Source organism: Diorhabda sublineata, chromosome 5 (genome assembly GCF_026230105.1).
Source record: "Diorhabda sublineata isolate icDioSubl1.1 chromosome 5, icDioSubl1.1, whole genome shotgun sequence".
NCBI lineage: Eukaryota > Metazoa > Arthropoda > Insecta > Coleoptera > Chrysomelidae > Diorhabda > Diorhabda sublineata.
In genome coordinates this window covers 11850567-11875509 of record NC_079478.1, presented here as the reverse complement: position 1 = coordinate 11875509, position 24943 = coordinate 11850567, and the positions used below count along the sequence as shown (strand labels likewise).

The 24943-nt window shown below is 33.0% G+C and overlaps 1 protein-coding gene across 1 annotated transcript in view; it reads right to left on the bottom strand.

Moving 5' to 3' along the window:
- Nucleotides 1-22: 22 nt before the first annotated feature.
- The window catches only part of LOC130443950 (transmembrane protein 131), a 29993-nt gene continuing 5072 nt past the window's right edge, over nucleotides 23-24943 (bottom strand). The window contains exons 5-18 of the mRNA XM_056778862.1: nucleotides 18049-18162; nucleotides 16196-16318; nucleotides 15222-15385; nucleotides 14604-14905; nucleotides 13184-13443; nucleotides 11058-11234; nucleotides 9647-9871; nucleotides 5811-6002; nucleotides 5541-5757; nucleotides 3812-5421; nucleotides 3274-3757; nucleotides 2290-2805; nucleotides 600-871; nucleotides 23-427 (exon numbers count right to left, since the gene is read on the bottom strand). Of these exons, the coding sequence (XP_056634840.1) occupies nucleotides 326-427; nucleotides 600-871; nucleotides 2290-2805; nucleotides 3274-3757; nucleotides 3812-5421; nucleotides 5541-5757; nucleotides 5811-6002; nucleotides 9647-9871; nucleotides 11058-11234; nucleotides 13184-13443; nucleotides 14604-14905; nucleotides 15222-15385; nucleotides 16196-16318; nucleotides 18049-18162 (4758 nt within the window). The 3' untranslated portion in view covers nucleotides 23-325. The remainder of the gene's footprint in view (nucleotides 428-599; nucleotides 872-2289; nucleotides 2806-3273; nucleotides 3758-3811; nucleotides 5422-5540; nucleotides 5758-5810; nucleotides 6003-9646; nucleotides 9872-11057; nucleotides 11235-13183; nucleotides 13444-14603; nucleotides 14906-15221; nucleotides 15386-16195; nucleotides 16319-18048; nucleotides 18163-24943) is intronic.

Here is a 24943-nt window from a genome sequence, read left to right as displayed (position 1 = left end):
GTTAAAATGACACAATGTGGAGTAATCTGCTCATAACATTTATTGAGGGATCTTCTTATAGAGAAAACGCCGCGCGAAGTCATTTATTTAAGTTAAAGAAGGCATTTCCGACATCAATTTGTTTTAAATTGAAAGGTTCCTAAGAAAAATCAAAAAGAACAAAAACGTATATGAAAAAGTAGGATGCAACGATTCCTACACAAATGAGTATTTCATTATATTACATGCAGTCTTACAAAAACACAATCAGTAAATTCCAAATAAATATGGAATAAGTGCAAAAGGCCCAACAAATCGAACACACGAATCCAAAAAATTTGGCTCGTTACGGCTCCTGTGAGTAATTCCATGGCTTCGTTTGTTGCTGATTCCACAACGGTGAACTATTGAAAGGACTGTAACTATCCCTTAAAGACTGTTGTGGTTGCTAAAAATAAAATAAAAACGATTATTTAGAAATTTCTTTATATTCGATTGATACCTGTATCTTAAAATTAAATTTTAAGTTTTGTAATGAATTTCCAGTTTCATAAAATGAATTGATTGTTATTAGAATAACTGGGTCAAAAAAGGAACAAGTTGAAATTCGAATTACTTACTTCATCCTGTTTTCGATGCACCAATTCATCAAATCCTGGAGGTGTCCTTGTAGGAGTACTTGGAGTTATGGGAGTTTCAGGAGACCAAGGTTGCCATACTGAAGATGAACCCCATAAATAAACGTTTGTCGTCGGTGCTACGGTATTCTGTGAACGCAACGAAGTACTACCAATAACTGAAGAATTTTCCAACAACCCCGAATTATCACTCAATAGAGGATTAAAACTATCCCAATAGGAACTTGTGTTTAGTAAAGTTGGACTCCATGGATCTAGAAACAAAGTGATAACTACATAGACTAATTTTCTTGATAATACCCATCAACTAAGTTGAATTTTGTGGAAACGTTGGTAAATATTTTTACCAAACATACTATTTATTATCATTACAAAAACACATCTTTGCTGTCTGACACGGGTTTATTCATTTGTAGGATAGAAGACAAAGTATTTCACCTCAATTAACTTAATTCCAAGCTAGAAGTGTATATTTTGATAGAATCTCCCCCAACTCCCCCAAAAATGAAAAAATCTTTTGAAGATAAATTTGGTGACCTGGAAGACCACATAATGAAAATAATGAAGTATTTTCCAAATATTTGTGGGCATCCATTAGAACAATTAAGTTCATTAACATTTACATAAATTTGTAAATATATTACATTGATATTCCTCAAATTTTTTTCAATACAATACCGTGTATTGTATTTATGATTGCAAAAATTAGCATCTTATATATTTACCTATTTCATTGTCAGTATAATCCTCTAAAGAAAGCATAGAAAAAAAAAACAAAATTATATTCAAATTAGCGTTGGTCCAAACATAATAGACAATAATAAAAAATTAATGGGAGAGCATACTAAAATAAGAGAAAAGAGTAGAGATAAAAAAGTTTAAGTTCTGTTTACCCTCGTAAAACCATTCTATATTATGGTGTTAATAAATGCCTCAAAGTAACGATCCTATTTTATTAAATACAGTATGAAGAAAATATGAGATAGACAAAAATGAAGTTCATGAATATTTTAATAATGTGGGTATGATTTAAATGAAAATTACTTGGACGTGTTCAATCTACATATACACTTAAACTAAAGCACAAATGCAACGTTTTAAGCCTATTCAAAAAAATCCGTTTCTCGAGCACTTGGAAAATAATATGGGTTTGAATTAGATTTTCGAAAATGTCTTTTTATTTTTGATTAATGATTATATAAATAATTTACATTCATCTAATTTCGCTTTTAAATAAGCATCAACGATTTTATTCAAACTTTGAAATACTTAAACGTTTTTCAAACAATTCAATGAGTCATAGAGTGATGACGTACAAGTAATTTTCTCTTAAGTCTGGTTAAGGAACACCGTGAAAAAGCCAGAAAGGTGAGTTTGAAATTATTAAAATATTTATTTATTAGATGAGAGGTGTTTATAACAAAAATATGCGATGACTCTTTTACTAAAAATCTCGTAAGTATTGTAGTTTTATAAAAAAATTTATATGCCTTAATTTGTTTAATTGCGTTGAGCAGTTAATGAAGTTTAAAAACAAACGTTGTTAAACAATCATTAATCCAATGTTTTGAAGGATACAAGTATCCTTCATAAGATTTTATGTTGTTCAAAAAGCATTTAATGTTAATGTGAAATAAAATTCATCTTATGAATCAAAGAGTTATTAACAAACCTTGAGGAACATTGAACCCTGCCTCTATATTATTACTAAAACCTTGTTGACTCCAACCATTCAAATCGCCCATAAAACCGTTTTCTCTACCGACATTATTCAATCTCGGTTCATCGGAGAAATAACTGTTGGTAATTTCGGCATTTAAAAAATTATCATGATTGAACCCATCTATGATCGATCTGCGGTTATTCTCGTTTGATGATCGTCTGTCATTACGTCTCGAACCGATCGGACCTAGTTCTGTAGGTGTTGTTTGTTTGTAAGGCTCCACGTACATAGTTGGTTTGGTAACTATCGATTTTGTTGTATTATGATTTTGAACGCGATTACTGGAAGATGTTGAACTCGGTTCGCTTCGAGATACGACATCGCTAAACTTGGCTCGACTTTCACCCCAGACTGTCGATGTGATCGGCGTAGGAAGCGGAACGTTAAAACATAGAGATTTTTGTTTTTGTATCGGTTCTGAGAGGTTCTGGTGTTTATTTTTGTCCATAGATTTCTTGTGAAAACCTGCAATAATTAAAACAAGTTATAAATATAAAAAACTTTTTCAATAAATGAGACTAAGAAGCGATATTTTGAAAGGTTGTCAGATTGTTTTTATATAAAATTTGGATCAATACATTTGTTGTCTTTTACCGAACTTTCAGTCTCCAAGTGCACTTATCAAATAATGGTGCATCTATCTACATGTTATAATTTCAACTCCTCAAAATTCATAATACATTTGGACATATCTTTCAAACTCTATTTTCTCGATTTCTTTGAATAGGCGCAGAATGAAAATTTTCAGGGCATTTTAATTTTAATCCTCATTAAATTAATATAGACGTCAGGACAACAATTTTCTTAAACTCAATCAAAATAATTAACGTTACAATTCAAGTACCACTAAATTAAAATATTAAAATTTTTATACACATAAAAAATACATGTTAGGCGACAAAAACAATATGAAAAAGTGACATTAACTCTTACCCTTTTCTTTGCGATCCTTCAAACCCCTCTCCCTTTTTTTATCATTTCTGTCTCTCGGGTGATTATGGTGTTGTTTGTGATTTGTATGAATTTGGTTCTGTTCATTGGTCTTCTGTATATTATCATAGTCTTTACTCTCTTTGATGACTTTTTCATAAGTTTTCGCGATTTTCGTAGCTGGTTTTTGATGTTTTATTTTATTGTGATGATTACTGTGATTAAAATTAACGCATTTAAAATCATTGGTATTGGGAGAATTAACTTCAGCAATGTTATTGTTGGTTGTTGGAATATCCCTCTCTTTTTTAATTGTTGTTGTTGTTTTTGAGCAAACTTTTGTGGTATTTCTTTGGTTATTTTCTTTTTCGGGGTCTTCATTGAGGCTACCATTACTTTCAGTCGCGCTCGACGAAGTCTCCTCTTCGTATGCAGGTACTACTGTATTTTTGGTATGTTTTTTGTTATGAAATTGAGATTTCTTCACCTAAAAACAAATTAAATTCTATTTAGTTAAAGCCTACAACCTTCTTCGACTTACCTCTTTTTCCTTAACGGTATTTTGTACATGTTTCTTCTCTTTCTCTTCTATTTTCCCAATTCCTTTGTCATCTTTGTTCTCCTTTACTTTATGTTTGACTTCCACATGTTTTTCTTTTTTCTTCTCGATTTTATCGACCACCTGCATATAATGATTTTCCAGTTGGGCCGGCTCATTACTGTTTCTCTTACCAAGCTTCTTTTTAGCCTTTCCTGTGGTAGGAACAAGCACTGTATATCTTTCCATTTCGACTTTTGGTTTGATCTCAACTGTTTCCACATTACAAACGCTCTTTTCTGTATTCTCACTTTTCTTCTCTTCCTTGACAATAGCAGGTTTTTGTGTTTGAATTTCTTCCCTCGTTTGTTGTCCTACCATCCTTAAATCTAATACAGGTTGGACGGTAGAACTACTGGGTAGTATAAACGATCCTATCGCCTGTCTTCGTATTCTTTCCGCATCTATAGCCGCTATAAATAAAATAATGACAAGAAGAATTGTCATGGAAGCTACAGTTAGATAACTCAAGTAGGTCTCCCATGTCGGTCTGGATATTATTTCCGAACACAGTCCCAAATATACAGGCGGTATCGTCGTATACAATGTATAATTCACAGGAATATTGAGACTGGTCTTCAAAATCAACGTTCTGGAAATTTTCGATAAAGTTAGGTCTGGAGTAAATGCTATGTCTATTTTTTTAGTTTGGTTAGGATGAAGAGCAAAAGGTTCACAATCCATTACTTTGAAACCATATCCTTCACAGATATAATCATTTATGTGAAAAGAATGAATATACAAAGTTACTTCTCCTATATTTCTAGCTGTAAAAGTTCTTTTAACGGTGAAATTTGGATCGACTACATTTAGCTTTTCACAATCTCTGAAATGTCTGTCTGTCATTTCAAACATCAGAGGTTGCACTGACCCTGGTCTACGATTACCAAATTTAAAAAGTGGCTGTGCACTTCTCGCATTTAATCTAACTGCTTCCAAAATCGTAAGATTGTTTCTTAGCAATAAAATCGCCGAATGAAAATCATTATCGTCAGCTTTGAATCCAATCGGAACTGTGTAACTCTCCCCAGGAGCCAATAAAATGGGTATACTATCTTTATGTGTAGTAACACCCAACATTTGCTCGAAAAAATCTACTTGTTCTCTTTTAGTTTCATTCAAGAAAAAGAAACCTCGAGAGTAATAACTATCATGAAAATTTTTAACTATGAAGTTTGGTGGTAGGGCAGTGTATAAGGTTTCAAAAGCAGGATAGTCTCTGTCAAAAACTAACTGCACTATCAAATTATAACTGGCTGGATTTCGAATGGTGAGATTATGGAAAGTGACATTTCCTACTTGGGTGAGTGGGAAATTAACAACAGATTTGTTTTCAATATTTTGATCAGCTATCAAGCTCGGCCAACTCATTTTCACCCTGGATTTAAAGATGTGACCTCTCACTTCAGATGTGTCTAATCGTAATGTTATGTTTTGCCATTTTTTTGTACCATTAGAAGTTAAATTTAAATATCTTGTATAAAATAAATTAGCTAAATGTGAATCTAAATCGGAGATATATTTAGAGAGCGACAGTATCCTTAACCATTGAGCTAAAACAAAATTATTATATAAATTATATGTTTCCATTTAGATTTGATATAAAATATGATAACGAAAAAACATCGATATTTCAGTAAACAGTTGACTAAAGCAATATCTCAATTCCTACCTGTTGTGTCAGATTGCAGACCTGTATAGCATTCTGTTTGGCACTCTAATTCGGGATTAAGGAACATATGTCCTACTATTTTAGAAGTCCTAGCAAGAATGTGTCCTGTGTTTTTATTCGAAATCCTTTTATCCGGTGGTAACGACAGAATATCTTCTATAATCATAGGTTCGTTAAACGTCGAATGTATTCGTACGGGATGAGTACACAACTTGCCCTAAAAAATGTAATAATAAATTGAATTCTTATTAAATTGAAAGGGATACTAACTGGAAAGCACTGATCAAAAATAAGTTTATCCGGCCCTATTTCCAATTTTCCATGCGCTATTTTGAAATGAACAGGAATTTTTAAATTTTCAAATTGCGTTTCAACGTATATGTCTCCCCAAACTTGCCCTTCCACTTGAGTCGTCATAATTGTAACTTTGATCACTGCGTAATGGGATGGTTTTAGTGTGTGCTAAAACAAAATATTTTTTTTATTTCAGTTTACCGTGCCTTGACAGCGCTGGTTATTGGCGTACAAAAGCAATCATATGTTAAATAGAGGACTGTTACAAAATCTATTACAATGCATAAATTAAATTATATTTTCTTATACAGCTTGGTCGCTTTAAGAAACTCCACGATTTTCATTATTTCCGTCGGGCAGTTAAGTGTCTCCTTGAAGTTGGTTTCATATGAAACTGTTGATATGCGGTAGAATATTCTCTGCAGTCGGTGAGGATGTGCTTAACAGTCACAGGAACTTGACAAGTTCGGCAGACAGAACGACTTTCTGACGACATCCAATAGCCGTGAGGAAGTTTCGTGTGTTTGATGCGAAGTCTTCTTATTGTCACAGCTTCTCTCCTATTCAAAAAGTTTAGGGAAATGTGAGAAGTAGATGAGTGGATGTGATGTAGTGCTTTAGTACTCTTGCTCGATGTATCGCGCCAAGATTTTTTAATGAGGTGTTTGAAGTTAATCTTCAGATCATTGACCAGCTAAACTGGGATTTCAGGATGATTCTTTGTGGTTTCTTTGGCATGGCGATCGGCAGATTCGTTTCCAGCAATTCCAGTGTGCGATGGAAGCCAGATGAGAGAGATTGTTATATCAAGAGCAATGAGTTCGTGGTTTGTAGTGACTACGCAACCCACACCGTATACAGTTTTGAAAGCATCCGTATATAGAATTAGGTCGAAGGATTTTTTATGCGGAATTTCCAAGAATGCTTTTTCTACAAGAACGCTAGGGGATTTGTGTTTATTGTAGATGGTTAGTGAGGTATCTACTATGGGAATATTTTTTATCCAAGGGGAAGAAGAGAACAAAGAAAGTGGAAAGTTCAACGAGAGGTTGGTATTTTGTAGTAGAGGTGCGAGCAATTGAGAGATTGAGTTTACAATTGTTCGTGAGTTAGTAGGTACGGAAGTGGTGGTAAGTAGCGAATGGACAGGATTAGAAGATAGTTTAGCAGCATATGACAGGAGAAGAGATTATCGTCTTAAGGATAGTGGAGGCTCATAAGTTTCAACATTGACACTAACGGTGGGGTTTGAACGAAAGGCATCAAGGCAAAGGCGAAGAGCGGTGTTGTGTACAGAGTTCAATAAGTCAGTTTTAGACTAGGAAGCGGACATATAAATAAAACAACCATAGTCAAGCTTTAAGCGTATGAGAGCTCTGTAAACTCTTGGCAGTATAGTTTCGTTGGAGCCCCATTGAAGGTGGCTGCCAAGAGTTTTAAATATGTTCAGCCTCAGCAAATGCCTTTTACATTGTGAATATGGTGATTTCAGTTGAGTCGAGAATCAAAAGTCATATCAAGGATTTTGCACTGATTCACAATAGGTTAACAAAGAAAATTTGAGGTGAGTGAATGTTCTTGGTGAAGTGTGATGTTCTTTGAGAGAATTTTATCAGCATGGATGATATGATAATCCTAGGTAGGGAGATCTCTCTTGTAGTAGATTTATTGCGTATATACCATGGCAATAAATGATTAGGTCATCAGCGTAAAGGACATATTTTACGGGAGACGGGAAGTTGTCACATAACTCATTTATTGTGAGGATAAATAAAGTAGAGCTTAATACTGAACCTTAAGGAATGCCAGTATTTTGTGGATGAGGAAAGGAGAGCTTACCGTTTGAGGCAAAACCCTGAAAATTCTATCAGTTAGGAAATTATGGATGAATGATAATATGTTACCATGTAGATTGTATTGAGTAAGTTTATTCAGTATTGCACTTCTGGATGTCGTCCTGATGGTTATTTAATGCAAAGGAGATATTTGTTTGCAAGAGAACAAGGTTGTCGAAAACCCAATTGTGCGTCGGGAATAAGTTTGTATTTTTCAATGAACCATTGGAGTCTTCTATTGATTATTATTTTTTCAAGGAGTTTACAAGTAGTGCAAATGAGTGAGATTGGACGGAAAGACTTGTGGGATAATGTGGATTTACCTGCTTTTTTAATTGGAATGATTATAGAGTTGGGCCATGTATCAGGGAACTGGTGAGTATTCCAAATAATGTTATAGATGTCAAGGAGCTGGGAGAGGGACGAGTCGGATAGTTTTGAGAAATACATACAGGACATCATCAGGACCGGTAGCAGAATTTTTGCAGGACGATACCGCGAATTTTAGTTCATTTAAATTGACAGACGCAATATCGAGAGGATTTAGCTGGAGTGTGGAGGAGGGCTGAATATGCGAGTTATGAAAATCAGATGCCGGATTATGGATGCTGAAATTTTCTTCGAAGTGTTGTGCGAATGTGTCAGAGATTTTTTGGTTGTCGGTGATAAGCAGATCGTTAGATAATAAAGAAGGAATTTTGATATGGGTGGGTAAGGGATGAAGTATAACTTTGCCAAGCAGATTTCTTACTTTGCTTGACAATAAATTTAGCTTTAGCTTTAAGCCTTTTATGTAAAATAAGATTTTCTTGTGTTTTGTGACGTCTAAACCTATTAAGAGCATGTTTTGATTCATGTATGGCATTCGAACAATCCAGACTCCACCTTGAAAAAGCCCTGCATGCCGAGGAAAAGACCGTTTTACCAATGTGAGCATCGTGGTAGCCGCAAGTATGCTCTTAGTTAACATATCTAGCGATCATTTATATTCGTAGAAATGATCAAAGATGATAAGTATGCTTTGGCGAGAGAGGTAAAGGCCAGTTTGCATTTTTTATTTGACAGAAGCTTTTGGCATTATGTAGGTCATCGGAAGCTTGCCAAGAAAGAAGTATGATTAAATGGTATAGACGGTTCAAAATCCACCATAGGAACTGTATATTTGTGGATTGTGCCAGATATCCTAGGGGAACTTCTTAAGGATGAATGAACTTAAAAAAAACAATTATAAATACAACACAATGATTTATTATGATAATCAAGTATCTATCAAAGCCCTGAGCTTCAATGTCATCGACTTAAACCTAACTTGACAGTGCCAGAGAAAACTTGATGATAATAGTATCTGCAGTCTGGGTTCTTAATCACACACGAATCGAAAAAAATTGACAGACTAATATTTGCCAGAAAAAGAGCAGAAGCTTATTTTATTGGCCCGGAGTTCTTATCCATAAGAAAGTGTTTCAGAAGGAAATTAAAAGAGAAACATTCTGGTGGTGTCTTCCCAAACAAGATCACTCCAAAAAATTATACCTGCTCACTGGCTTTTATTAAAAAAAACTACTGACGAGTGTGCATTCGATAGGGAGAAAAATGAAAGCCTTTTCCAGTGGGTAACTTAATTTATTGCTATCAGATACTTTCCCATTTCTCTTACATTGTTTAAAGCTACGCACCTTTATACCTAATTCCAAATCAAGTGTGTCAGATTCAACATGAAGAGTTTGTGGAAAGAGTACATCCAAATTAACCGAAATCATGGTTAGTTTGGCTCAGGAGAGAGAGGATTGTCAGTCGATTGTTGAGAAGGCCCTGGTTTTCAAAGGACCGTAGCGACGGTTAAAGAAGAAGAAAGATGTTGTTTAGCAATATTTCGCTTTTAGCATATATTAAAGTAAACTCTTGTTATCAAAATTAGTTTTTTGAGATGCAACTGTCTATCTTCAAAACAAAATTCATTTAAACAAATCAACTTACGCATTTAGATAGATTGTCAAATGAATCACGGAATAATACGAGTCTGTGGTCGCCTGATCCACAGCCGACGATACCAGCCCGCGTCATGGGAATGGAAGAATGAACATGTTTTAAATACAATGTAACTGGATTATTGTTCACAACCATAAAATACACTTCTTTGAGTGAGTTGAAGCCTAAAAGGCCGATGTCCAAGGAGTAATCTTTACTTTTAAAAGGTAAATGCTGAAAAATATAAATTTTATTAAACAAATAAAATATGTTCATAATAAATGCTATGATACGTTCAAGCATGTGAATTAATATGTAAGACAAAGAAACTTCAGCTATCTTTTTCAGACAATATAAACAATTTGTTAAAACTCTTTTGTACTGGATATTATATGTGTAATGTAAAAAGTATGACAAAATCTTTAAGGTGGATTTTTTGAACTTTTAGTAATATTCATACTACTGAACACATTGCTTAGTACTATTTCAATAACCAAATGATCATCTGAGAATACCAAAGTTGAACTGAGCAGGATAATATCGTTTATCACCTTGTATATATTTACAACTTGAGTAAGTTTTAATTTACCTTTGGACTTTGAAGGTAATAACGAAAATATTGGTGTAATGTTCAGTATAAACATCACCGATAGTTAACATACAAAATATCAATGTAATCTGGATGGATGAATGGAATTAATAGAAATTAAAAGAAATAATACCGAGAGGCAAAAAGTTCATTCATTTATTTCATTATGTCTTAATTTAAAGATAGATAAAAAATTGAACTTCATTGCCAGTAATAGAATCATATCCTTATCAATCATAACATTAATGCAGAAAACGTTAAGGTAAACTTGCTCAAAAAATTCAATGAATGCAAGAAGTACAGCACAATAACTGTAGTCAGGGAAAGGAATTCCTGAACAAGATTAATAATACATTTTCATCTATATGAAAATGGTAAAGTGGTAATTATCACTGGTTCTCGATAATGTAACATGATACAATACTTTCTGCTAAAATTAAATGATACTGGTGTAGCCAATAGGTGACTTCAACAAGACGTTATAACATGTCCTACACTCTGAGACAAATCATTCCTACATGAGACATTCCCTGGTCGTTTCAGCGATCATAATTATTCCTTTAAATCGTGTAATTTAACAGAAGAAAATTACACAGCATCAATGAACTTTAGCCACAGTTATGCAGAAAAATTTTGACAAAAATGTTTATGTGCCAGCAAAATCTTGAGGGGCCATTTGCCCAATTTGTTAACTTTATAAAGAGCCCTATTTCAATTATTCAAAAAATATATTAATGAAGGTAAGCATTAAAAGCTGCATTTTCTATTCAATCTAAATCTTGGGGTAATTTTGGAAGATTCTTTACTAAAAACAGTTAATTTATGACTTACCACTTGAAGTTTCCCATTATAACTTAATAATGGAACTCGTACGCTAGAAATATTAGTTTTTATAATAATATGAGAGTGTAGTTGTAAATCAGACAATCTGATGTTATTCTTCAACTTAATATTAAAGAGATTCACCTCTTCGCCAGGCTTCAATATTTTTGGAGAGAGGTCTTGAATCTAAAAATAAAACCAACTGTAATTCATTCTTCATTCCAAAGTTTTTTAATTCAAAATTACAGCAGGGCTCTGCTCAATTGATTAGTGAATGGTTATAAAATTAGCAGTTGAAGATGAAAATATATCCCTGGCCAAATTATTAGACGTACTGCAAGATTTCATGTAAAATATTAACTACCCAGTGATATGGTACCATTTTATTGTTTTAAATTGCATTGTTTTTTATTTTTTATTATCTAATAAATGACCAATTAATTTAACATAAATAAAACAACATTAATTTAGAAAATCAAATGTTTATTAAATTTTACAGAAAAGTGAAAAAATCAATATTTAGTTGAGCCACCTTTAGCCGCTATAAAAGCTTTAATTCTGCGCGGCATGCTATCAATGCAAGACTGTACTGTCTCCTGTATTTGAGGATGAAGATTCCACACATGAATAATCTTTTCTAAAAGCTGGGTTTGTTGGTAATCATATCCCTAGCTACTTCTCTTTTCATTAGCTCCCACAAATTTTCTTCTTCTTTTTCCTTCTGTCAACAAAGTTTTGACGGACCGAGGAATGTGGCGGGGAGCTCCATCTTGCATGAAAGAGAGTGGTTCTTCATTTGGAAACCATTCTCTCAGCTGCGGAATCAAGTGATTTTGTAATACTTCTTTGTACTGATCTTGTCTCATTATTCCTCTACGACGTACAGACGTCCAGTGCCCTTCACGCTGATGACTGACCAAATCATCAATTTGGTGGGATGTTTAACCGTTGGAACGACACAGTCAAGATGAAACTTTTATCCACATCATCGACGCACATATAGAGCTTTATTCTGCAAAATTTCGAATGTGCTTTCGTCACTAAAGCAGACCCGTCAAAAGTAGAAAAAAATATACAAACTTCTATGTTTCTTTGCTTTATTTAACTGAATATGATATGAATGTGTAATTTTTTGATTAAATTACAATATCTTATCGATCTCCAGAAGTCCACATCTTTGTCTTTCCATTGTTTGGCCCACTTCAGGAGCTTTGCTTTCATTGTAGCTGTTAACTAGGGTTTCCTGGTGGGGCGACAGGCCTTAAAATCTACTCTTTCAATTTTCTTCAAACAGAGCCTACAGAAACATTAACGCTAGCATCCTGGAGTTGTGATTTTATCATTTTGTGTTAGCAAATCTGTTTTCCAGATAAATTTTCTTCAAACATCTCTGACTGTGGAGTGAAAATTGGTTTTCTACCGCATCTTTTCTTTCTTTTTGGACTTAATTCCTCTCCTGACTCAATCTTCTTTTTTATGCGTCGTACACTAGCTTCAGAAACCTTCAATCTTCGGGAAATTTCGCGGTTTGTAAATATTTCACATTCCTTCACTTCAGCTTTTTTACGGGGCGAAAGATCGCCTTTTCTACCCATAATGAAAAAAGTCCAATTATTTTTTTCCAACACTACATATAAAATAAACAAATAACTGAGTAGTATTAAACTGTTAAACAAACAATCGCAGTCCATAAAGCCTCAGAAACACGCCCGTACCCGACGAGATGTACAGGTTTGTACTTGTTTACATTCATGTATCACATTGTGAACACAGTGTTGCCAGATGTTAAAAATAAATACAAATAGGTAGTCTACAACAAATCTTCGAAATAAAAATTAATAATATTGTAGTTTAAACATACAATGACTAAATAAAAATTCTTAAGAAACATGAAATTATTTAAAAAATACAGTGCGTCTAATAAAGTTATTGGGTATTTTTGAGTAATAAGAAATTTTACAGTAAATACGATGTTGTTTGTTTAAGTTTCATGTTTCTTGATGAATAAAAAAAATAGAAACCAATATTAAACTAGAACCTTTCCATAAAACCTTGCAGGTGAATACTTTTATAAAAAGAAACCTTTTAAAACATAACAATAAATATTAAATGTTTTAATAAAAATGATAGAATACCTTAAAATACAAATGAGCATCTTGGGGAAAAATAACATCAGAAATATAAATATATTCTTCAAATTCATTTTTAACTTTGAACAGTCTCGACGATAAATCTACTGCCTTGTCATTCATAAAATAGGAGGTGGTAAGTGGATCGTAAGTTAATCCACCCTTTAAAACTGTTAAATGATACGGTATTTCGGATTTATTTTTACCGTTCCTGTATTTCACTATTATTTTACCTGTAAAGTCTTTGGTTTCGTATGCAGTCTTCCCTGAAATTAGATTAAAAAATGTAATTTCAATCTTGTATAAAAATTTAAAGAATAAAATCCAAAAGCTAATGAGAGTGTAATTCCCAGAATTTGAAAAAACTGAAGGGCAAAGAAAATAAAATATAATGATCATATTTCAGAAAGAGTAACAGTATGTATATCTTGGAAGTATCTTGACCAAAGGAAAAAAAACAGATGCAAACCTCTTTAACAGGATATACCTACATAAGAATTCTGGAACCAATCATATAGATATGGATATTTAAAAAAAGTCATAGCTGTAATAACTATAACATATCCAGTAGAAAATTGGACCATTGAGATTGAAAACGAACACATTAGAAAAGTAATAAAACACATTACAGAAGAAACAGTTACATTATAAGAACGCACATTTTTGTAAGAGTGAGTACAGATTAACGAGAAAAGTAATGGACATTGGAAATTGAAGAAAGAGACCAAGAAAGAAAGGGATAGACGAAATGAGGGAAACAAATAGAGGAATTAGCGGTAATGGCAATAGACAAAAGACAGTAGAACAAATGATTACAAGGCTATAAAATAAGAAAATATACCTGATCCAGAAAGAACGAATATTGATACTTAGAAAGAATCTCATACTTCACAATATTTAGTTAAAATAAGTTTGTGACGAAAACCAAATCAAAATCATTGAAGTGCAGTTTTGGTTAAAGGAAAGTCTTCAAAATGCATATCAAAACAGTAGTTTATGGTGGCCTATAATTACCGCTATTATTCTTATCTGAAGAAATCATTATATTATACTTTGGAGGTAATCTAAATAAAAACCACACAAATAGCCCATATATTAAACACAAAAAAGTGAAAATACAAGACAAATCAAACTTAAATCCAGGTTTAGAAAACTTTGAATGTTTTTTCTAATTACTGAGTGGTAACTTGCTTTTCCTCCGGTTATATACTGCTGTTATAGCCAATCTGAGGCCTTAGAATATTCTTGTAAGTTCTTTAGAGGAATTCAGCGTTTTAGAACACTTAAAGACACTAGTAGATTCTATAACTGGGTAATCATATAGGTTAAGACCAAGTTACAGAGGAAAGAACAATAACTCATATTTAATTGTAACACTATTAATAATAAAGATTAATGCTCACAGCAGTAGTTTACTAATACTTACAGTCGACTGTTAGCGTCCCTATGTCGACGCATTGATCTGAAGGTTCATCTGTATCAACAGCAGGTGGTAATCTGATATTATAATGTTGTACTGTGATTGCTTTGGAAGTCGTAGAAACACTATGGACTCTTACGTGTTTTTTGTTAGGATTTGAAAGGCACAGTTTAACCTCACTGGCTAAATCCAAACTACCTCCTAAACCTAAATCTACGTAACCTCGTGGGTGCACGATCTCTGTATCAGTTGTAACTTCCACTTCCACTGGAACTACCAGTGTCAGATTTGGTTTATTCAATCGTATCCTAAAAAAAATTCTTTATTCTCAAATTTCTATTGGAATAAATAATAAAGATAATTGTGTGTTAAAATATACACTTTTTATGGTATAGTTAGCAGTAACGGTTAAATTATGAATTCACTACCACCAAGTAACAAGTCTAAATAATAATTGATAGGTGGTTAATGTCTATATGAATAACTAATTTAGAAATATGAAAATATGAAAAAAGTTGTGTATAATTTTTACAAAATATATGAGTATTAGTCTAAACTATTCGGAATCTATAAATATAAAGAAAAAACGTATCTGTGGCATACTTATAATAGAAAAATTGATACCTGACATAGGCAGTATAATTCTGCAACCTTTCAGCATGTAAAATCACCCTAATTATAGCTTTTGTTTCTTGAGGAGCGATTTCCCATATGTCATTTGACCCTTCTGGTTCTCCATTTGGCAGTTCAAGATGAAATCCCCCTCCATTTCCGTATATTTCTACAATCTGTAAAAAAGTGAAAACCCTTTCATATTGTTTGGAATATATTGAAACCAACCAAAAATTAAATAATTATTATTGGAATTTTCTCATTAAAAGTGCCTTATACACTTCACTATAATCTAAGTTGAAATTTCTGGTGACATTCATACTGACAAACTGGTTCTTGCAGTACATTAATACAATTGCATTGTTTGGTGAGCATTTCGATAACCAAGTTATCGTCTTTAGGGCTTGAAAGTTGTCTTATATATACATATACTAAATTTTCAATGCCAATGCACCTCCTATTGCAGAAAATATGTAGGGCAAATTCGGTCTCTAAAGACTTTAACTTGGTTATTGAAACTCGAATCAGAAAAGGTAATTGTGAGTACTGTGGTAGAACCTATTTACGTATTGTGGAAATTTTTTCTGAAAAAAAATTCAGAAAAAAAATTACACTGATACATCTAAATAGTTAAACTTTTAGTTTTAAGTGGAGTTGGCTTCGTAAGCAGCTTTTGTCAGTAATCTGGTACTCTGAACAACATAAACATGCTGGTATGGTTGTGAATCAATATAGACTCTCTTGGGTACAAGAGTTCAATATCTGTTGTTAAATAATTGGTATTACCATAATAACTATAACGACTGACACCTTTGTATTCATATAGAAACTTCCACCTTAATGATATTTATAATATGATGTTAATTTACTTTCTTAGTTTGATATCTAATCAACAGATTCACATTTTTCTTCAACTTTTTATTTGAAGAGATAAACTTTCTCTAGCCATTACCTACTTTAAATAAAGTTATAAAATCTAAACTTACTTGGAGGGGTTCCAAATGAGGATTGTGCAAATAAATTAATGGTGCGAAACTTGAATTTAATGGCAATTTGACCCCAACAATGGGTCGTATTCTATAATGGCTAAATGTACTAGCAGCACGTACCTGAAAAACGGATTTATATTAGATAAAAAAGAAAAATTGACAATTAACTGGAAATTTTGTTCATATTATAGTGAGAGAAAAATAAAGTAACCTAAATAATTATACGAGGGTCGATCTGTATACTTTGAGATGCCACGAAACTAGAGAAATTGGAGCAGACATTTCATGATGGATGATGAGATAAATCAATTTTTTGAGAGTGAGATCTATTGTGTTTATGGCTGTGGAACTGGGGATACTTTATAGCTTATTTATTAATCCCACTCATTTAGGAAGATAGGATGTGGGATGGATCTAGCTGCCAAAAATTTGCGTCTTCTATTTCATAGGTTCCCAGGTATAGTACTCTAAAATTCTGTAGTCTTTCACACTTCAGAGAATGAGGATATACAAAACAAAAACTGCATGTTGCACTCTCTGCTAAACCTAGAGTCTTTAAGTGTCCATTGAGCTGACGAGGCCCCAACAAGATTCCTGTTACTATTTGTATATTGTTCTTGCCTAGGTTGATACATGGTTATAGTTTCCCAGGAGTATCTGCCTCAACATCTGTAGATTATTCCAGTAACTGATTTTTTTTCATATCTACCTTCTTTTTCAGTATCCTCATTCTCTTCATGGTTTTGTAACTGATTTCATAAAAGAAACTATGAAGGATTATCCCTACTTAAAGCAAGTCTATCAGCTATTTCATTGCCTTCCACTCCAGTTTGTTCTGCAGCCCAGTAACTTTAATCTTTTTATCTAGCTCATTCAATTTGTTTAGGCATTCTCAAAATAGCTTGGATATTAAGATATTGAAACTTAGTGCTCTAATGGTTGCTCGGCTATCGGACAATATGATAAACTCCTGTTTGCTATAATTCCTTTGTAGATTGAGCTGGACACATTTTCCAATTCCATTGCTCAAAAAATACTTAATGTATTGCCCAAGCTCTCAGAGTGTTTAGGTCTGGTTAAGTACACTCCTATTCCAATTCTGTCATTCATATACCATTTGATGGCATTTTTCTTCATTTCTAGAATGGTATTCTGATTCCATTTGATTCTACAGCTTTTTTATTTCCAAGGCATATTCCAATTTGTATTTATGTAGGTTGTGTATACTTTAAACATGACTAAAATCATTTTCCTAAAAAGACTTGTATCTCAAAATATACTGCATCACCATCTTAATGATTATAACTGAGCCAATTCTCTTTTCTGGGTGCCACTGGGTCAAGAAAATTTGTTAAACCTAATGATACTGGAAAATTGATCCATTTAGCAAATAAAAAACTAGAAAATGTATTTATAATTCATAATCAACTATATTAAGATATTTATGGTTATTTTTTTTCATTTAATATGAATCAATTATAAAAAAAAATGAGTGCTTACTAGTATTAATTCCATAATAAATCCCAATTTGCTTCAAGTTCAGGATATTTAATACTTGTAAATATTTTGAAATTGAAAAAAACCTTGACGGATTCAGCTGATTAACGAATTTCAATGCTTAATTAAGTACGGTTATTGTTATAATAACTTATAATAACTATCACTATAGATTATAGTGATTACCACTCTTAATGGACTTAATATCGATATAAAGATTTGAAAGTAATTTTCGTGATATCAGGAAATTTATTATTATCATAAATGTTAGTTTTGTGAATTTTCTATTGACATTAAACAAAATAGTGTCTGTATGATAAATTGCTGAAGTTTTGTTTATAATAATATCTTACATTATATTTGAGAAATCCCTCAGAAGTGTGGATATATAAGTCGCTTTCTATAAAGCCTTCTTCTCTGCCCAAAAATACAACACTGAAAGATGTGTTCCCTTTTGGCGGTATATTCTGTAATAAAAAGTTAATAGTGTAAATATTTGCTGTCTTATATTATGAAGTAATTAAGTCTGACATTTATGTATCAACATGAGCAACAATTTTCAATTTATTTTTTAAAAATATATAATAAAATTTTATGTCAATAAGAAAAACCAGGAGACTAAAATTTCCTTTGAAAAAATTTTACTTATTTGTATATATACGGTTGTAATTTCTAATACCAACATAAGTAAAAATATTTTAGGGTAAAATGAGAGAAATATGAACGTTCAAACTTGCTACTAAATCTGTTTTTCTCAAGAATCAATCATTTATCTCCTAATGAACGTGATTTTTTCACTAGCGCTGATTTTTATCTTCAAAGACGCACACTTTGCTTTGTGATGTAATTGGTATTTCAAAAAGTATTACAATACCTGTAAAATAATATAATAATACCTCCAGATTCAAAATTTTTCAATATTTTCCGCAGCAAATCATGTGTACGCCCGGTTGTGTAAGGTATCTTTAGGGTAAAATTTCTCGTAAATGTTATGATGTAATTCTTCCTTTATAGCTTCTTTAATAAGTCGAATGTTTCTGCAACTATGACTTCTGTCATTCGGCCTCAAAGATGATCGTCTTCTGAATTTAATAGACCACGCTTAGAATGTATCATAAACTTGCTGTGTAAGAGCTGGTGACTTGGCCGGTCATTAGTTAAACCCCCTTCTCCATCCAATGATTTGAACATATTTAATCTGAATAATTATGAACAACATATCAGAAGGAGGTAAAGCAAGCGGGAAGAGGATACCAGATGAGAAATAAAGAAATAAAAATAGTATGTTCTGCTGATGACGCAGTGATCATCTCAGAAAACGAAGATAACTTACAAAGGCTACTGTATAGGTTTGACCCTGAAGAAAACCAAATCTTTTACAGTATCCATAGAACCGAGAAGATGTAAGCTCGCAATATACGATCAGAGTGTACAACAAGTAATGTGATTCAAATATCTAGGAGTAGGAGGATAACAAGTAATAGAAATCTAAACAATGAAGTGAAAGCAAAGGCGTCATTAATATCAGTCAGGGTACCTGAGAGATGTAATTTGGTGGAAAAACTACCAGGAGCAAAAGTCAGAATATAAAAGACCTGTGTGAAACCAGTAATGACATACGCGATAGAGACCGAGCAGAGAACACCATAACTAACAGACTTTTAAGAACTACTGAAATGCGAACACTGATATCAATAGCGGGAAATTCATTATTTGACCACATGAGAAATTATGAAATAAGGCTGATATATGACATCTAAATGTATTGAGATGGGCGAGAAATCGGAGAAGGGAATGGAGAGACCACGTGGACAGAATGTCAATTGACAGGTTGACGACGAATACATCCAGACCACCAGGACAACCATCTACAAGATGGTATGGTCTTCATCATCCCAGCTGCAGCTAGGCAACCATTGATGTAAACATAGGACTAAATCCTAACGTGCGATTATGAAGAAGATATCAAAATGAGGGGTGGTACTATTTTACTGGTACAATTCTTCATTTGCATATTTGGGAAATATACTGATGCTTTTTATTATGAGTGAGAGATAGCGGTCTCAAAAATCAGTCGAACGCAGAAAATCCAGGGTCGAAATGAGGGCCTTGGTCAAAATTTTTTACTAAAATAATCTTAAAATTGAATTACGTCTATATTGTCTAACAAATCGAAAGTGATATTTTCTTTTAGTCATGCTTCGAAGATTTTAATCAAGCAAAAAATTGATCTCAAAGAATCACCCGAGCAGAGGTTATTTTTAGAATCATAATTATCCATTTAGGACATTCAGAAACACTTTATCGAAAAAAAATCTAATAGAATTAATCATTTCAGATATTATTACAAATAGCACCTTGTTAATACTGAATACTCTGTTTACACCACCACTCACAATTACACTGTCTGACGCGCGTTTGGATCGAGATCGAGACAGTGTAATTGTGAGTGTGTGGTGTAAATAGTGTATTCAGTATGAATATCGCCAACGGTTGCAGAAATGCCAACTTAGCACCTTGTTAAATGAAATATTACTTATATAATATAAATATTAAGTATTTTTTGTATGATATATTAGTATATCTCATAGTACTTTATAAAATAATATGACAAAATTTGTAAATAACTGTCATCCTATAATGATTATTTTGTTTACGGTTTTTCCACCATACAATCAATCAGATACTGACCCTTGTTAGACCCAAAAAAATTCCCTGGTACGAATGCATACGAATTGTATCCCGCGGTAAAATTTTAATCCGGGTTACTGTAAGGGTCGTATATGAATTGCCCCGAAGACTGAAGCCTCCAAGAAATGTGATACTAAATACTTCTATAAACTAATTATACTTCCCAGGATTACCGATATCTGAATACATGTTGAATTCTGGTTAACTATTTTATTACCTGGAGGTTAACCCTCTCATGTTGGGATAACTTCCATGGATGGGGATAAAATTAAAGTTATTGGTTAGGTTAGGGTTGCACTGTTGAATATTGTTAATTCATTTGTTGTTTTGATTGGATTTGAACATCGTTCTACCAATCCTTGGTACACGTTGCTCACTAACATCACGCGACAAATGATACCTTCTTCTTGATTTCTAACTTCATCATAATAGCGGCTGATTTGTTATTTAATGGTTATACATATGGGTGTTTTTTTTGTAAAAATTATTCTTAGAATCTGCAGGTGAATACTCTGTTAAACACTTATTACAATAATGACATTCTAAATCGTTTTGTATTTGATCAAAAAGTGTGCCAGAGATTTTAAAATTTGTGACAGTGATTTAAACTTAGTGATTGAAATCTCTGAAACTCACTCATTGAAATATGTATAAAAAACATTCTAAACATGTGCTGGGCGATCAGACTACCCAGATTTACTTGGGACATGCCTCAGGAAATGTATCGAAAATATTTAGCTTTGAGAAAAAATTTACCTCAATACTAAACTTCAGAAATAAGTGGGACCATAACACCATACAAGAAAAGAATAGAAATGCCATTAAATGACAGACAGAAATGGATGAGGAGTGTACGGGTCCAGAACCAAACCCTCTGAAAGCCTGGGCAATACACCAAGAACTTTTCAAGCAGAAATCAATGTATTTGACAAATGTATCCAGTTCAATCTAGAGAGGAACAATCGCAAACAAAAGATCATCATCCTGTCCGATAGTCAAGCAGCTATTTGAGCTTTAAGCTCCAATATCATAAAATCCAAACTCGTGTGGGATTGCCTAAAAAAATCGAACAAGCTAGATAAGAAAAAGAAAGTTGCCCTACAATGAAGCCCAGGCCAGACCGGAGTGAAGGGAAGTGAAATAGCTAATAAGCTCGCTAAAACGGAGGCAGACAAACCCTTCCTTGTTATCAGCTGCTGAACAATGTAAAAAGCAATGGAAAAGAAGGTAGATAGGAGCAAAAGTAATTATTGGTATTACCTACAGGGACTGAGATAGGCAAAAACTCTTCAGGGAACTATAACTAGAGAAGATCTATCAATCTAAGTAAGAACAATCTGCAAATACTAACAAGAGTCCTATTGGGGCACTGTCGCCTCAAAAAATACCTGAAGACGCTAGCAGATAATATGGCGTACAAATTTTGTTGCAAAGAAGACGAAACCACTATCCACATTTTCTCGAGTGTGAGCCACTATGGAACTCACCACTCTGGTAACTACAGCCACCCCAAATTCTTGACTTTTTAAAAGGAGTGGAATGAACAGGTCAGCTGTAAACATTGGGTTTCCCAGTATCGCAGAAAGAAAAGGGTTACAATAGATCCTTTGGGTCGGTGTGTATTAGACACCCCATCATCCATACATATATATTAAATGATTTACAACTGGGATTTCTCGGTACTTCTGTAGGTATTTTCCGTTTTTACGAAAGACAGGTCATAAGTCTCATACCATGACGGTTACTATACATGGCGGCACCTTGAATTATTTCGTTCTAATCCAATAGACAAATATTCCACTTACATTTCTTTTCGTTTAGGTCGCCCTGTCACTACTTGTTCCGCTAAGTATGTAACCTTCCTATTAATTAGTTTTTAGAGTAAAATTAAAACCTGTAGATTGATAATGGCCGTGACAATGATATTGTATAATTGTTATAAAAATGACATTGAGATAAACATAATAATTCCGTTTTAACAAAATGATGTCAGGATTTAGTTTACATAAACCCAAATATAAAGATTTGCAGTTTTCTACGCATCAACCGTACAGTTTAAAAATACTTTATATACAGGGGGATCGAAACTTATAAAAACACATTCTATATTAACAAATTCTTTTCATGGTAGATCATGTATGACAGTTGTCTGGCAACGTGGTTAATATCTAGGTGCGTTGGCCTTCAAATATGTATACCTATATGTGAATTGTGTTTAAATACCATCAGTTTATTATTGCGACAACTGTATTCTTTATTGGAATGATAATAATATAATTCAATTTAGAATCTATTCCAAGATGTTAGACATGAAGTTCTTAACTAACGTAAAAAAACAAGTTTCGCAATAATTGATGCAAAAAAATTAAAAAAGGAACTTTAGATGGTAACATGATCTGTTCTTCGTCGTAAAAATACCTATTTCAGTGACAAAGAAAGGTGCTTAATTCCATTTCAAACGTTAATTGTAATTAATATAACATTTAAAATGAAATAATAGATACGGGCAAAATTAAAATAATATAAATCGTTCCTTCCGATTCCATTTTTTTTATTCATTTTTCAGGGCTCTGGGGCAATCGGAAAAGGTCGTTACTGTCAGTTACTCATGATAAATGTTTCGTTTTCTTAGTTTCACGAATTAAACTAATTAATATTTATAAAAGAAAGTTTAAGGTTAAACATGGCGATTACAATGTTGTCAAGTTTTGATCGTTGTTCCCATCCACGCTTCGAGTGTTTTTATTTTAATAATAAATACAACAAAAATATTTATTTCTTTTGAAAATTTCATATCTCGAATGGTATCGCATTTTTTTTTTCTAAACTGGACTACCTTGACAACACCACGTTTTTATGAATTATTCAAAACTGAATATAACTTTAATACAGAACTAAATTTGTTCATCATTATAATAATTTTGTGAGTAAAATATGAAAAGTAAAAAAATGTGAATTTATTCAGAATGAAATTAAAAGTAATTAAGGCCGCTTGACATGAGGAAAGACAACTTGCAAGAAATTGCATACAATTTTTTGGAAGATCAAAATATTACATAGACGAATATTTGACGCTGCTCAACATTACGCAAGTCTCTTCCCATTGCATCATGGTTATAAGTTTATAGGCTGCTGCCTTGCTTTTGGAGTCTGATGGGCAAAAAAGAGCACCTAGGCGATATTGGACCAAGCCCTGACCAGATAGAATAAGAGAAAACAAAAATTCCTCAATAGAATTGGTCCAGAAAACTTACAAAATTATATTTGAGAATGGATTAAGAACCATTTGACAAATGGTCTAGAAAAATAAAACATCTAAGATAACTAAGAAATTTTTGACAAGAGACGTAGTAGATTAGAAACTCATTTTTTTCTCAGAATTGCACCTAACCGATAATGGTGCAAGTGCGAGATCTTGTATAAAACAATCAGCTGAAATTCATCTATGTATACTTTTCATCGAGAAATATTGCATTGCACGTTGACTTACGTCATGTCAAGCGGCCTTTAGTGAATAAAAAAGAACGTGAAATGAAATGTGAAAAGTTCATATTTGAGTCAAAAACAAATGTATGTACTAACTTGAATAAACGTTTGAAAAGTCACTCAGTGATTAAAAGAATTTTCAGTAAATGAGGCAAATTTTCTTCAAAGTCTTCTGTTAAATGAAAAACAGGTGCTTAGAATTTGAATTTTGGATTTTATATTAATACGTTGGTCAATGAGCTTTGTCATGTTTTTATGCATTATAATTGTATCCAAAACTTTTATTAATAAATCCATTACCTAAATATTTCAAATCTGCTTCAAACGAGACCTAGCAATATTTGACAAGCATTAAACAAATAGAAAACTTACGTCGTATATTATATAACACTGTAATGACTTGAAATATTTGTATATTTCATTTGAAAAAATGATGTAATAGAAAATATATTACGAGAGCCGTTTTTTTTCAACCTCCGATAAGCTATAAATAAAATACAATTTCATATAAAACAATAATTTTATTACCAAAAGATTGGTACACGTACTTTTCGACATAATGTCCGAAGAGATTGAGACATTTGTCATATCTATGGACAAGCTTTTTAATACCCTCTTCAAAGAAAGTTGCCGCCAATGTAGCCTAACCGTTCAGTAACAATAAAGTACAAAACAGACCTTGAAACTTCTGGAAATTCCGCAGACAAAGCAGTAATGGTGAATCTGCAGTTTTCTTTAACCATTCTGTCAACTCGTTGAACCAGGTCATCTGAAATGACAGATTTGCGTCCTTGTCCCCTTCATCATGCACATCATTACGGCCATCTTTGAACTCTCGACACCATTCACACAGAACATCATCACTCATGAAGTTTTCCCCATATCCACGACTCATTCTCCAATGGATTTCTGTAGAACTATGGCCTTCAGCCTGTAGAAAACGAATCACACTTTGCAATTCACACTTGGCGGGAGCATCAATAATGAGGGACAGCACAACGCCGACTGACGCCTGAATGTCAACAATGGCGGTGTGTGTAGTTGCAGTCGCCTTCAGCGCATGCCCGCTAT